The sequence below is a fragment of the Nymphaea colorata genome, chromosome 6, assembly GCF_008831285.2.
Source record: "Nymphaea colorata isolate Beijing-Zhang1983 chromosome 6, ASM883128v2, whole genome shotgun sequence".
In the NCBI taxonomy this organism is placed as follows: Eukaryota; Viridiplantae; Streptophyta; class Magnoliopsida; order Nymphaeales; family Nymphaeaceae; genus Nymphaea; species Nymphaea colorata.
The window spans coordinates 761,554-777,511 of NC_045143.1; the positions used below are offsets into that span (position 1 = coordinate 761,554).

The following is a 15,958-nucleotide window of genomic DNA, read 5'->3' on the forward strand; positions in this document are numbered from 1 at the left end:
GCAAGTGGGCTTCGGATATCCTTTGGGCAGCTCCCTTCATTTTCCGGTGAGCGAGAGGTTCATCCCACTGCTTGAAACGAGACCAGAAGGCCCCTCATTTCCACTGCCTCTTGGTCTTGAACTACAAAAAAATGAGAAAAAATTGCGCTTTTAGGTATCAAATTAAAATACATAGCAGAAAAAGGTCAATATGAATCACCGTAATTTGACCAATTAAATGTTTAAGTTGCTCATCACGTTGTTCATGCTTTAAAGTTGTTTGGACTTTTCTCTCGTCCAAAATTGTTCTAACCTGATATTATATTTTTGGCCATGTTAATTCATCTTCCAAGAATTCTTCGTGAAGTCAAAATGGAAATCTTGCTTGGTTGTGATAAAGGGCCTCTAAGAAATCTTCTCTCCACATATATCCACAACGAGAAATGGATCCTTATGTCCTTTTAATTTGGTGCAAATGTACACACATATACGACCAAATAGAGGGCCCCAAGCCCCTGGCTCCCATTACTTATAACCCCTAGTGTTCACTCATTCCCATACATAAAATCTCTCTCTTCCTTTCTCTCTCTCTCTCTCTCTCTATATATATATATATATATATATATATGTCTCTCTCTCTCTCTCTCTATAAAAGCATTAGAGTTATTAAATTATTACTCTTCCAGCCAAAATTTCTCACTCTGCTAGTAGCTCAAATATGGAGTTAAAAGATCTTGATAAGTTTACTAAAACCCTGATTCAATTATTAGAATAAGGCAGAGAATCACTCTAAACTGTCTTTAAGATCCTCAAATGGGCAATTTAAATATTGGGATGAAGCTTCTTTCAGTACCCTATTGCCTGACCTATACTATTAAGTTAAAAGCAATAAGATAACATAATTGAATGAAGCATTCCCCAAGTTTCCTTCCTCCTGCCCCCAATAATGCATTTGTTTAGTCATTCATCTTATATTAAATGCATCTGCACAAAAACACAATGTAATAGCTTGGGAAGCAACAATAAAACCGACCTCGTGTTTGAATATTTGCTTTTAGCCGCCTGGGTTAGGGGAAAGAAGGTAGGTAAGCAAAAAGTTTTCAATAATTGAGTGTCTTTTTGTTATATCGCTAAAATTTCAGTGCCTTTCTGCAAACTTTCATTTCTAATTATTTGTAGTTCTTTTATCTGTACATCTTGATGGAAGCTTGTGTAGGTGCAATTTCTAAGAAGCTTCATACTTGCAGTGACGTGCTCCTCTTTCTCTCTCTCTTTGGGAGAGGACAGATGACCACCTACATGTGGCTTGTATGATAAATTCGTGGATCCAATAAGTTGTGAATGTTGAAGGTTCTCTTGACAATTGGCCACATATTATCGGTGGTGGCGGCCGGATTATCGACACGTAGGCGGCCGACTGTCCAGATAACACCTCCCTCAGGTTGTTCAAAAGAACTACAAGCAGCTTATTCTTTTTTTTAAAAAAAAAAAAACTCATTTGGCTCTAGCAATACTCAAGATGAATGTTGATCTCCTGTGCATTTAGCTGATCCAAATCCGAAAGAAGTTGTTGTGATGGATCTATTCTGACTGGGAAGGAGTTTCCGAAATCAAAGAAGGTCAAGAGTTCAATACCCAGGTCGAAACACATTTAAAACTAACTATAGTGAGAACCAAAACTCCATGCATTTAACTCGGAATATTTCTGCGATCAAAAATATTGCTTTTAGGCAGACCCACCTATTAACTCATGAGCATGACATCCACACAGTTAGTTTCGCAAAAAAAACGCATAAATGAGTCAAATTCTCAACAAATAGTCTATATATATATATATATATATATTCTCTTGACGGTTGACGGGAATTATAGCATAGTTGATGGGGAAGACCGGAAAGAAAAAGAGAAAAGAAAAAAGAGGATAAGGGTGAGGATTGGATGATACCTGCCCTTGCTTATCCTTGAATGATGCCCACACCTTGGGCAGCAGTCAACATTAGGAATTCTGATGGATCAAATTCTCAAGATAGCATGACCCATGCTTCCCCCACACACAAAAGAATATGCCTCCTACTTCTTTTCCTTGGGATCTGGGTATTCTTTTCCCTTTGGTGAAACCATTAATATAACTATGCGCTGCACGCACAGCTTTTGTGGGAGAGGAAAAGTAGTAATTGACTGATGATAACTTGTGCAAGCAGATTGATTGCCTTGAAAAGCTCATGCTGATAAGATTTAACTCTCGAATTTTGCAGATTCGAGCCCGACACTATCAAACACACCGAAAAACGACGGCATTGATAAGAAAGGTTAGTTGTTTTGAATAGTTAAAAAGAATTATTGCAATAGCCATAGTTAGGCAGGTTGGCTTGTTCTGACTCCTCTTATATTCAAAAATCATGAAAGCTATATAGTAGTACCATTGACTACCTAGGTTGGGCAATCCGCACGTCAGCAGTGACGATATCTTTACACACAAAGCTTCCATATTTATCAACATGGGAACGTTCATATTTGCTTTTCTTGAATGAGTATCCCAATAATACACATTTGATGGACCAATTTAATATATATATATGTATAGTTTTTGCTAATCAGCATGTTGATAAGAGGAGTGGTTGTGATCAGCGTTCCCACTATCATGTCGGCCCGTTACTCAAAAGCGTCCTCTTCTAGTTTTTTTTTTTTTAAATTTATGATTTTAATTATTTTTAATCGAAGACCAAACGGAAAGTTAGTCAACATGAACCAATTTCCATCGGCTAATAGCACCTTCAAAGCAATCACGTTAGAATATGACCGAATCGGCCGGTTCGATTCAGCGGCCGATTTGAAGGCATAAGGGATCATTTTGTAAATTATTTTAAGTGGTTTTAATTGTTTAAACTGTTTTGTTAATATATTTTCATGCCTAAAAAATAATGTTTAAATATTTTTGATGGATTTTAAATCGAATTGGTGAACCGGCCAATTCATTTAATTGGTACCCGAACCGTGAGTCTCTCTCTCGTTCACACAAAAATTAATATATTACTTTATTTTATTTTGTTTAAAATTCAACAAGCTTATCTGAATGGGGCTTAGTCGGGAAATTCGAGTGAACCGGTTAACTCGGAGCGGGTTATGACTTTCGGGCTGGTCCGATGCCAAAACCCGGCCCAGTCAGTCGGTTCGATTGGTTTGGGTTCCCATTTGGATCCGGATTCAGATTCTGGACAACGATCCGTTTCCGGCGCGCTTAGCAGCACCACACGTTGGCAGGCGACTTCGTTCCTTTCTTCGAGATAAGCTAAGCTGCCTCAATTGTGCATTTCTATAAAAGTGCAGGGCTGTTTCGGTAATTTCCGTGCCCTTCTCCTCCCCCCTCTCCCGCCTCCTCGAGAACGCGGCGTGAGTCCTGCGGACCGTCACCGTCAGACGTAACGGCGAGGGGAAAGGCTTTAACCGGTGGAGGCTTTGCTCGGACCCGTGATGAACGCGCTTTTCAAATTCTCGGCTCATTTTCAAAGTACAACGATTTTTTCATGGTTGCTTTCGCAAATATAAATTTTACAAAAATTTCGTAAATTGTGAGAGCATGATGGTCTCCCTTAGTGTGGTTGCTTTCGTGGTTTTATTTATTTACATTTTTTGTGATATTACGCTTCTTGGATTTTTTTTAACCTCCGATTTCAACGCGTTATTTTGGGGGAGATGGGTTTGTAGCATTTATTTTGGGCATAGACTGAATCCGTTACAGCTCTTGTGCTGTTATTTGTTGACGGACGTTTTGCTTCTCTATCGCCCTCCCTCGCTCTCTCTCTCTCCATTTCTCCCTTCTCTCCCGCGGTCACGGCGACCGTCGATATGGCGACGGGGCGATCGAGATGAGGCGCTCTCATCCGTCGATCTTCTTCTTCTCCCCTCGCGGCAGCTCAAGAACGACGCTTCCCTCTCCCTCCCTTCCATTTCCTGGGCCGTCGGATCGCTCCATCGTCCGAAGGGACTCGGCCGTCGTCGTCATGCCTCTCTGCACCGCGCGCCTGGTTTTCCCTCCCGTCTTCGGCGGATTCCGGCTCCCCCGTGGTTAGGGTTTCTCGTCTTCGTCTTGCTTGTCGTTTTTCTGGTTCGCGGATGATGGGTGCCGACGTTTTCTGATTCATTTTCAGGTTAGGGTTTCGGGTATCGGTCTGTCCATTTAGAGTTCGTGTTTCGTGGACGATGAGGTCGGATGGTGCTCTGATCGCTTTCTAGGGTTGGTGCGAAGACTCCTCTTTCCGTATCTCTGGCTGTTTGATTCGTCGGTGATGGGTTCCGACGTTTTCTAATTAGTTTCAAGGGTTAGGGTTTCTTGTTGCTAGAAAGGAAAAGGGAAAATATCCGCGTTTTGGGGTTTCCTGTAGAAATTTTCCTTTTTTCTTCCTTTTCTGTGGCTTTGATTTGCGGTAGTGTTGATGGGGGTGGTTTTTGTAGATGGAATAGAAGAATGATAGATTTTTGAGATGCTATTGTGGGTAACGGTGGAAGAGCAGATCCAACCCCACCGGGATCGAGAGAGGGACGATGAGGAGGGGCTTCTTCTAACAGGGTTGATGCCCATGGAGAACCACCACCCGCTCACCCTCCTCTCCATGGACTCGAGCGCTCACGACGACCTCGACCGGGAGCCGCCGGGGCGCCAGATCGTCCTCTCGCGTCCGCCTGACATCAATCTTCCCCTTTCGGCAGAGCGGAGCCCCCCACCTCCTTCCTCGTGGTCTTCCGCCGATGGCAGCGGATGCGGGGGAGGGAAAATCCTTGACGTTGGCCTCGGCTCCCAGATCTACGAATCGGAGGCGCTGATGAGCCAGCCGAAGCCCGGAAGGAAGTGTGCGAAGCGCAGTGACAGCATCTGGGGAGCGTGGTTCTTCTTCAACTTCTACTTCAAGCCCGTGTTCGTCGACAAGGTGAAGGCAAAGGCAGCCGGAAACGGCGGTGGTGCTGCTGCTTCAGGCGCTGGATTCGACAAGACGGACCTCCGCCTAGACGTCTTCTTGGTGCAGCACGATATGGAGAACATGTACATGTGGGCCTTCAAGGAGCGGCCTGAGAATGCCCTGGGGAAGATGCAGCTCCGGAGCTACATGAACGGGCATTCCAGGCCTGGCGAGCCGCAGTTCCCTTACAGCGTTGATAAGGGCTTTGTTCGATCGCATCGGATGCAGAGGAAGCAGTATAGGGGTCTCTCGAATCCGCAGTGCGTGCATGGAATCGACGTGGTGAGGGTGCCTGACCTATCGCATCTACTAGAAGGGGACCTCAAGAAATGGATGGAACTGACGGGGAGGGATCTGAATTTTTCAATCCCTTCGGAGGCAAGCGATTTCGGCTCATGGCGACACCTTCCCAGTACAGATTTTGAGCTTGAGCGCCCCTTGCCTCCTCCTTCTTTGAAGAACAACAACAATTCTTCTGCGAGGAGGTTGCTTAATGGCTCCGGGTTGAATCTTACAAATGGTATTGGCAACGATGTGATGGAGCTTTCTCCTGTCTGCAACAAGCGGAAAAAGGAATTCTTCCCCCACGTTAATGATGACGATTGCTGCTTACCTTTGAACTATACTGACCGCAGCCAAGATGTGGAGATCCATCAGATGGAACCTCCGTGGTTGAATGATTTCTCTGGTGTGATGAGGCAGGCGTACGGTCCTGTGACAGCTGCAAAGACCATCTATGAAGATGAAGAAGGGTACCTGATTGTGGTCAGCTTGCCATTTGCGGATCATCAGAGGGTGAAAGTTTCATGGAGGAATACGCTTACTCATGGGATTGTGAAGATCCTATGCGTGAGTACTGCAAGGATGCCATATATAAAGAGGCATGATCGAACATTCAAGTTGACGGATCCATCTCCTGAACATTGTCCTCCTGGAGAATTTGTAAGAGAGATCCCTCTGGCAACAAGGATACCAGAGGAGGCAAAATTGGAAGCTTATTATGACGAGGCTTGCGCTGGTTTGGAGATTTTGGTTCCCAAACACAGGGTTGGGCCTGAAGAGCATGAAGTTCGTGTCTGCCTTCGCCCTCATCTTGGCACAAACGAATTGCTTCTGACTTGAAGGAGGATAGGACGTTCCGACCCACCAGGAAGTAGGAAAAACAGAAAAGAATGGAAGTGTATCAACATTGCCAAGGTAGGTCTTCGATTGGTTTTACTAACTTTGTACCATAAAATCTATGATGAAAAAGAGAAAGGGGCTGTGTATTCCTTGCCTTGCCCGTGTTTTGTCTTGTGGAAAATTGTCAATGCCCAATTGAGTTTTTGTGGTATTGCTTATTATTTTTGTCCGTGTGTTTCTGTTTCAACATCTGTATTGGGTAATTTGACTGAGATTGGTGCAAAAATTATTAGCTGGGATTAGAGAATGGTACGAATTCATTGTTCAGAAAATGAGGCTGGCCTCATTTGACATGATATAGGAAACAAGCTTAAACACCATTTATCTTTTATTTTTACCCTGTTTCACTGTTAATGTCCTGGAAGTTCATCATCTCCAACCTTTCCCATGTATTGGTGTTGGTGTCGAGCAGATGCTTTGTCTGACCAAATTCTTCTACACTAAACGTGATGCCTGATCAGATAGATGAGTACTCTAGGTCCTATGATGTTTTTTCTTTCCTTTTCCTTACATTGTTTGACTGTTACATGGCATGGAAGTCTCCTTGAAAATTCTTTTGTTATTCTAAGCTTAAAAAAGTTACAGGTAGCAACACCGTTGTTCATATTCTGTTAATACGTAGTGGTTGATTCCTTTTAATTTTTATGTTTGCTACCTTTTCATGTTTCAATGGAACCACATCGCTAAAGAATGAAACATGTGTTGCCTTTTGAAAATGTGCATTTTAGTTCTGTGTTCAAGGTACCCTTGGGGTCTTTTTTAAACACCAGATTCTTGCATTTCAAGAATGAGGATTGTCAACACTTGTTTGTTATTGGACAGTATGGACTATGAATCATCAATTATAGCAACACTGATTCTCTATACTGTAGTCCTTTTGATCCTGATCCTGCAATTCCTCTAAGACAGTAATGACTGTCGTTGGTAGTAGACAGCACACACGGGTGGCCACCTGTTCGACTTGGCTTGAATTCCCTTTTTTCCTCTTTTCCTTTTCCTTTTCCCTTTTTCTTTTCTTTATTCATTTACTTTATTTTATTTTATTTTTCGTATTCTTCCTCCTCCTCTTTTTCCTTATCATTAACTATTTTTGACCCTCCTAGATGCTATCAGGTGCTTTTTGGAAGTCCACTGCCTTGGCCTGCCTAGTGCTTTCAACTGTTTACATGAGATTTTAACCATTCCTAACAAATCTTGGTGAAAAGAAACGAGGACTGAATGACTTCTATCCAAATAAAAGTGAAGAAAAGATTTTGTTTGGTAAACCCAGAATGTCTATTACTTTTACTGATGGCATATCTGGAACCACTTTGTTGAAGACTTAGAACGTCAGACTGTGTACTTTATATTCAAGTACCCTTTGGTTTGTTAAATTGTGATGCTTGTATATTGACTCATGGAATTGAATTTGTATGTGGTTTTGCATGTTGTTCTTCTCATTCTTCTTGCTGTTTGGTTTCTACTGTCGGTCTCTGGGTTGCCCTGCAACTTGCATATATATAGTTTTGTATTTTTTGATGAGCCATTATCTAACTCTTACCTAGGACTTGCTATATGCCACATGGATCCATTGTGCATATGTTCCTTTCTACGTAAGTGTGGTTGTGGGTCGCTGTAAACTGTAAAGTTCCCTGCTTGGATGAATTTTCTTTCTCCCTTGTTTATGTGTGTGCATTTGCACTTGTATCAAAGTTGCCATACCTTGTTAGGTGTGGTGACCATATTATCTTCATTCAATATGCTTTGAGAACTAAGGGGGAGGTAGAGTAGAAAGGAAAGACAGAGAGAAACTGGTGAGAATTCATAAGAACAACCAAAGCCCTAAGCAAGGTGAAACAATAGTTAGCTAATAAGGTTTCCCTGGTATAGCTGCAGCTTTCTGACTGCTGCTTACTTTGAGGCTGTGGACTTTGTTTTGCCGCAAGATGATGGCCATGCTCTTACTTGCTGATAGGATCCATCACTCCCTGACCAGACAGAAGGAGCTCTCCGACCAGTGATTCTCGACTATTTTTTTGATGCTGGATTCCTGCAACTTTATCCAGTATTTTTTCAGTGGTACCTTCCTAGAGAGATCTAAGCGGGGCGAGGGATTTTGAAACCAAGGTTACTACATTTTGTTGGAAATTTGTTAAGTTTTTTTACTTTAACAATATGTAACAGTGGTGTAAATCATGTCATTGGTCATTCATCCTTTTGTTTATTTGAACAACTTCTGCATGGTAATGTAGGTGCAACCACTAGATGAATTCTGTTTGCTCCACCTTATAGGGGGGAAATGTCAGAATGGATGAAGCATCCTACATGTTCTGTACTTTTGAAATGTTGTTTAATTTTTTTCTTCATGCCCTCATCAGGATGCTCATAATTGACGGTTTGGTTGTTGTTTTGCTTTATCTTCCTTTGATTATAAAGATTAGCTGAAATAGCATTCGCAGATTAAAATGGGAAATGTCGTTCTGAGGGCCGTTATTGCTGGGGACATTGCCTGTATTGTTTCCGACATGTATGATGGGGAAAAGGGAACCATGCTAAGATCTTACTGGAGCTGTCCCATTTCAAGCTTGCTAATTACACTAACATTAACTATGGTCAACATTTCCATTTGTTTCTCTCGCTTTTATTTGTTTCTGTATTTGTTTGTTTATTATTATTAGTTTTAACGTGGTTACCGTCTTGTTAATGTTATTTTGTTATCTGTTGACTTTTTGATAAATGAGAGTTAGAGGATGGGGTCGGTGGACAAACATAACTTTCAATTTGACAACTTATATTTCATCATGCGCATTTTATACGGAGTCTTTAACTTGTGGGGTTGTTGCTGTTTTTGTTAAGTAGCTATTAATATTCATTAACCATTGGTTTTGCGACATTTTACTTGTGAATTTCATAATTAAATATATTATTTTGACTGTTCAGTAGGTTGCCTTTATATAGGTTTTTAACCCCACTTGCATTTGTATCGCCATAGGTCATATTTTTATTGTGTTGCTTACCTGAACCATTTTGTGCGACTTATGTTTGGTTCATATTGTCTATGTAAACAAACTTGCAAACAATTAGTTTACTTGGTTGATGTTTTTAATTTGTTTGTAGTATTTTTTTTCCCCCCTCCGAACTTTGGTTTCTTCTAGCAATGCCCCCAGATGGTATGATCTTTTAAGTCGTAATGTTGAATTTTAAGTTTGTAGTGCATTATGCCTCCATGTTTTCCCGTCATTCCCTCACTCCCGTTGATTTTTTTCTAATTTTGCACGGTTTTGGAGACGAATCCCTCTTTGTACGCAAGTATAATATCTAGGAACATGTAGTTTCGTTTCTGATTGACACTTTTTTTGTGTAAGGATTTAGCTCAGATATTTTTAGTCTTTATGTGCTCTAGTGACTCTACCCATGTCTTAGACATGAAGGGATTAGCATGTTTAGGGGGCAGGCTGTGGCCGTCGTCTGAAGAATCAGATAGTTATGATTCGACAGACACAGGCATGATTCATTGCATAACCAGGCTCCATGGAGACCATGACAGACATCACACGTGGATGGGTCCCATCAATTTGGTGACTTGCGCACAAGTTGCCCCTTGCCCCTTCAGACAAGTTAGAAACCACGTGGGCTGGCCGCCCAGATCACTTCTCAGACATCTAGTCCGTGACGACACTTATATTTTCTTTGTTTCCTTATTCTTCGATCTCTTTTATGCTTAGAATGATTAAACCATTTTGTTTACCTCCAATTATTTTTAGATCTTATGAGTTATGACTTCATATTTCGCCAAATATCAGATAACCTCTTTCCATTAACTTAGTGATATGCAAACCACTTGCACATTATTCAAATCCCTAATATACTTGACGTTATGCATTTAGTTTTACTTGTGGGCTCTTCTATATTTTGGTGGTAAGGATCTTGTGGCGTTAGAAGGTTTCGACTTGGAGAGTTTGAGAGTTCGATCATCGCGATCAGACCTGCTGATTGGCGGGCATCCGTTGGTGCTTAGCAGCCAGAGGCTTATCTTGGACTCGATTCTTTGCAGTTAGAATTCCCACCCCACCGTATATCCATAAACTGGTAAAAGCAACAGTCTATCTCTTACCTGTCGGCGTTCAATCATCGTTGGATTTGTATTTGTAGTTCATGTGGTCGAGGAAAATCGTAGTTGATGCTCCAAGAAATTAGCTTTTTGTCCAGAAAACAAAAAGGGTGGTCTGCCCTTGAATATGAGACAACTTTGGAGAAAAGAGCTTCTGGATTTCCCGGACAAAGCAATGGGAGCTTACCTAGAGTGACAGATCCAGGTGTCTTGGGTTCGATGAGTATTGGTTGAACTCGTTTTGTCTGCAATCTTATCTTCATTGGAAGTTAGAATGAAGAAGGTGCGATTTTTGTGCATTTCTCGCCAAGCAGTGCTTGTGTTTGCACAAATTAAGATTGGAAAGGATTCTCAGGTTTCAATGACGAAAAGGCTTTGTTCTCCAACTCAGTCGAGTGTCTTTAGAACGGTTGCTAGAGAAACTCTGAAAGATCGAACGGCAAATCCTTTTCATTCCCTGTTTGGTTCAATTCCGGAAATTTCAGTGCTACAGTACATCTTCGGGCCATCGTCTATGCGTGTCCGTTTGGAACATTAAATTTATAAATATGTTTTGGGGTAAGTAAATGGAACAACTAATAAACTATTTCGGTTACCAAACACCCTCTTTAAGGCCTTTTCGAAATCATAACCTGCTGTTGGGTGCATGGTTTTGATATTTGTAAACTGAGAAGCTGTTTGGGTGTCCTTATGCTTTAAGTAATTTTGATCACCCCTCCTAGTCTGTTGTTTGGATTCAAATGGCATCGAAAAATCCGCCAACAAAGAGTGCCTGATACCTGTAAGAAAGATGTTTCCGAAGAACTCAAGTAATAAAGAAGCCAGATAGGTCTTTGGTTGGCTTCCTTCAAGTTCCTATATATATAACACGGAAGAACTACAAAAAAATGGCACACCACTCGATTGAGAAAGCTCGAGAGATCGCTCCAACGATTTAATTTAAACGTTTGGCTTTGTTCGTTCGACCCAAGAACTGGATTTGCTCGTTTTGATCTTAATAAGTTGCAAGGTTACTCGATACAGTAACACGTTCACCATCAAATCGCAAAGTTTAAAAGCAAAAATGCCATGAGACTGTGAGAACTATTTATTTTTCAAATAGAAAGGCCATAATTTTGCCTTCGCCCTTGCGATCTTTACACTTCCCTGCTGAGTGATGCACATAAAAAAGATGAAAACCCCGTCTACAGAACTCACAAAGAACATAACAAAGGCGAACAACCAGTAATGCCTAACAACATAACCAGCTATTGCCAACCTCCTAAAAGTTCTTTTGGAAACCCTAAGAAGCATATAAAAGAGAGAGAGAGACCACGAACACAAACCAGATGGCAAGACTAGAGAGAGAGTGAGAGATCATACCCAGAAAAAAAAAGAGGGATAAACCCAGAAAAGAGAATATATCCACTGCAAGCAAGTCTAGAGACAGAGAGAGACGACAAGCATAGACCAGCTTTGGACACTGAAAACCAGAGAGAGATCTAAAACCCTAGAATGCAAAGGAGATGAGAGATAAGAAGACTTGTAAAACCCTTAAGACTACTGATGCGACACCGGAGCAAGTGCACGTCCCATCCCTGTCCTGCTCCTTCCATATTGGGGGGCTAGTGGCAGAAGATGACCTTGAGCTCCACTGGGGAGGCACACTGGTGAGTGAGGGAGGGGCTGTCGTGGGCGTAGGTGAAGGTGGCCGGGCAACTGTGCTTGAAGAACTCCGAGTACGTCGACGCCTTGCACGTCGCCGGGCTGTTGAAGTGCCCCCTGCAGCACAGCTCGTCCGTCCCGAACGCCTCGCACCCGCTCTTGCACCCTACCACCTTTCCCCCATGCGCCACCCGCAGCGCCGGCGGGCACGTCTCCAACAGGTTCACTCGGCAGCCCACCACCGGGCACGCCCCCTTCCCCTCGTGCGGCGTCACCGTCATCGGCAGGTTAAACCCGTCCACCAGGCTCACGGAATAGGACGACAGGTCCGTGTTCGGGTGGTGGAGCGAGAACTGCGCCAACGTCGCCGGGACTGCTCCGCCGGCGCCTCCGCACTCGATCCGGCCACCGCAGTCGCCGGTGGCGCAGAAGAACCCGCCGCGCGAGTAGTGGCACCCTGTGCGGCCCCAGATGCGGCCGGACCAGTGGCGGTCGGGCACGTGGAAAGTGCGGTGCTGGAGGGTCTCGAGGGCGAAGCCGCCGCGCTCCAGCACGTCGTGGCCGGAGTTCGGCTGGATGGCCGGCCAGACCGTGAAGGGGCAGTTGTTCACCACCGTCAGAACCAGTGGAGATGCCCCAGAAAGGACCAGAACGGAAAGGAAGCACAGGAAGCGAAGGGTCGCCATTGTTGGTGAACGGGAGGACCGTTGGCGTTGAGTGTGGGAAGAAGAAGGTGTCCTATGGGGCATTTATAGAGTGAGAAGCGGATGAAGGCGAAGGGGTTGGTGGATGAGTGTGCTTAGTGGAGCCCAGTAGAAAATCAAAAGTGGGTCCCACTTTTTTCCTTCTTTTGATATTTGAAAATTTTAAATTTCAACGGGCCCCATAATTTATATTTTCCAAAATTTCGAAAACTTGACCTTTGTTTGGAGCCGTGGTAGTGAGGCATCCTATGGGCTTTGTGCCACTTTGGAAAAGACGCGTCCATTTAGCTTTTAAGTGTGTGTCTCTATGTGATAGATTCTTTATTTTACATATAATATGATATTGTAAAGAAGTTAGGCAGATTACTATCAAATAATCTTGTGTTGGAAGGCGCAAGGCATCTAATTCCATCTAATTCTTGGTTTTCATATTCACAGCACAGGTGGAAGAAGCTCTTGCTACTTGTATTCATGAGAATAAGATGCTTACTTTGGCTGTCCAATTTTAAGCGAGTAGAAGGTCAATCTATCATCCATCCAAAGCTTTTCTCATTCTTTTTATTTTAGGGTTTTGAACCGCCTTAAAACCTAGATGAGTATGACTTTTATTCATGAGATGAGTATGACTTTTATTCTTCATGTTCACAACTAATGAGAGCAGCGCACCTATGGGAATTGAATCGACAACACACCTTTTTACCGTGACCGCTTGTTTGACTAATTATGTTACGCCACTTAAAGCAACTTTACTTCCAAATACATTAACAATTTTGCAGGACTGATTCATCATGGTATGAAAAGGATTACCTTAGCAATGTATGGCAGATATTCGCAGATGTGGATGCAAGTTTTTATTCAAAATCAAGAAAAGTCTCATGGTGAGACAATTATTTCTGTACCCACAAGAGTTTCATCCATGCAAAGAAGGAAGAGGCAAAAAGAGTTGAAGATGAGCTAACTACTTAGAACTTCCCTGTAGCGACTGAAGCGAATGTTGAACGTTGAAAGCATTTGCCTTTTCCGCAAGGAAGAAAAATGTTTGAAGTAATACAGCAGAAAAACTTCACCTGTCTAATGCACCCTGAGATTTCTTTCTCCTGACTATCAAACACCCATTTGGGAGGGTGCCCAACTCTTTTCTACGCGCAGCCAACTTTTATTGTTCTGAAACTTGGTGCTGTGCAACTTTTCTATGCACCATGAAGGTTGGCAAGCGGAACACGCATTATCTAAGCTTAAATTTTGACCAGTTTGATCTGAAAAGGAGAAAAAAAATCACAAGTACAAATGAAAAAAGACACAGATGGGAAATGAAAATTCTCCATGTATAATATTCTGCAATTCAGCATAATTTTTTGGGATATACTGCTGGTCCTTCCCAAGAAATATGATTAGAAGCACTCTCTGGCAAAAGGCGAAAAGCCTTCCTCTCTACTGAAGAGTGGAAAGCCAGTACTGGTTTGGGAAAAGATGATGGGAAGAGTCATGTGCAGGCCTGACGCCCTCCATTGATGCCGTCCTCGTTCGGCGTGAAGAAAAAGAAGAGATGGAGAGAGAATGGCGGATCTGCATCCTCTCTCCTTTTGCGCAGGCGGAGACAGAGAGGGCAGGGCACAGACACAGTGCTCTCCTTCTCGATAAGGATTGACTTGAAAGGTATTCTAAAAAAAATGATATACTTTTATTGGAAAGAAAACGTAAACGAACTATTTACGTGGGATTTTAGGTCTCGTTGTTCTTAAATCTATTTTGTTTCATCTGAAAACTTATGTAGAAAGATGTGCAGATCTTACTTGTAGAGTTGTTAACTTCTGTAAACCTCTACAGACTACAGATATCGATATCAACTTTTTCTTCCTTTCTCTTTGACTTGAGATTGTATATTATAGATTTGAATTATACCCTTTGATCTAAGATCTGGAGCAATCAAACTTCCCATAAATCTTGTGCCATTTTCATTTTCTGTTTTACTAAATGAAAAAAATTTGTTTAAATTTGAGTTTGCTTAACTGATAGATTGTGTATCATTAATTTATTTTAGCTTGCCAGTTGATTGGGAGCATCGAGTTGAAAGAAAAGAAGACAAGCGAGCGTGCGAATCGAGGAGGCAAAGAAGCTCGTGAAATTGTCTTTTTGCGCCAGTGAGGACCCTGGGACCCCGACACCCTTTCTCTCTCTATTCCACTCCATCCTTTCTCTCTCTATTCCACTCAGGCGCGTGCGCCCAAGCACTCTTTTTATTATATATATATATATATATATAAAGAGAGAGAGAGAGAGAGAGAAACTTCATTCCTCATACCTCTTAAATCCTTATAAGAAAACATTTTAAATAACATATTGACATTTTGATGTGCTTATAATACTAATTCAACATACCCCACGCCTTATTAAATCCTTATAAGAAAATATTTTATATAATATGTTGACATGTGCTTGTAGATACTAATTCAGCATAGAATATCTCTCGGTTGTTTTTAAAGGCAACACTGATTTTTATACCATTAAAAGTTTGAAGTCATAGGAGACCTTCGTTTTTTTGTTTGACAGAGAAGTATAGTAGGGTTCTTATCAAAACATTTATAAGATCATATCCATATGATTGGATTACATTAAAAAACGCTTTAATAATCAATTCTGAGTGGTTTGATTTCTGCAATTATTCTTGTCAATGCAAACTAAATAAAATACCACAGTAAATATCAGTTTAAATTAAATAAACATCGCTTTTTGGGCACTTTTGGCACGTGCCTAAAATTGAGCTTCACCAAAAGAGACCGGGAATATACATGCCATTTTGTCATTAAGGCGAGACAACTGAAATTTTGTATTTTCAAGTTCACACTATAAACTGGAAATGTCAAAAATTATAGATAAACGCATAAAAGTATATAAAATTAAAAAATATTGGCTAAATTGAACAATCCATCTAAAAAGCCGTGATAAGAGTATTAGCAATAGTTTATAGTGTAGAAATAATTTGTAGCACTTTTAATAAAGGCTAGTATATTCTTATGAATATACTTATGACTATATATATATATATATATATATATATATATATATATATATATATATAAGAAGAGAGAAGAGAGAGCCGTTGGAGTGGACAGTAAAAGGACATTGAACACGGTTGGTTAGTGGCACCCGTGAACGGAAGGCGCCATTTTAATTAACCGATCCGTGACAAATTATCACGCTCCTCTTCCTGCGACTTCGTTTGGTGGGAACGGGGACGAGTTCCACTGTGACTTTTCTTGTCTTGCACCTGCACCCCATGAAAAGAATTTCAGGGGAAAAGAGTTTCCTGATTACTATATAACACAGAGTGATTCGTGTTTGTCTTTCTAAAGCACATAATCTGTGAAATTTCAGTTTCAGTCAATTTCTTGCCGACCATCTAA

General features: G+C 41.7%; 2 protein-coding genes across 10 annotated transcripts; one reads left to right on the top strand and one right to left on the bottom strand.

Moving 5' to 3' along the window:
* Window positions 1–3,733: 3,733 nt before the first annotated feature.
* Window positions 3,734–8,469, top strand: LOC116255787 (uncharacterized). Of its 9 annotated transcripts, none has more exons than XR_004172963.2 (3): window positions 3,734–4,044; window positions 4,128–6,131; window positions 7,986–8,469. XR_004172963.2 is itself a non-coding variant. In XM_031631795.2 (3 exons), exon 3 carries the CDS (start codon window positions 4,461–4,463, stop codon window positions 6,054–6,056), a length of 1,596 nt encoding a protein of 531 aa, XP_031487655.1. In that variant the 5' UTR covers window positions 3,734–4,044; window positions 4,128–4,217; window positions 4,432–4,460; the 3' UTR covers window positions 6,057–6,447. The 9 variants fall into 9 exon arrangements, 4 of the variants coding, with proteins under 4 accessions (XP_031487655.1, XP_031487653.1, XP_031487654.1 ...); XR_004172964.2 differs by having other exon boundaries at window positions 7,992–8,469; XR_004172965.2 differs by having other exon boundaries at window positions 8,071–8,469.
* Window positions 8,470–11,281: 2,812 nt separating this feature from the next.
* Window positions 11,282–12,586, bottom strand: LOC116255586 (osmotin-like protein). Its single transcript, XM_031631458.2, has one exon. It carries the CDS (start codon window positions 12,534–12,536, stop codon window positions 11,811–11,813), a length of 726 nt encoding a protein of 241 aa, XP_031487318.1. The 5' UTR covers window positions 12,537–12,586; the 3' UTR covers window positions 11,282–11,810.
* Window positions 12,587–15,958: the final 3,372 nt, after the last annotated feature.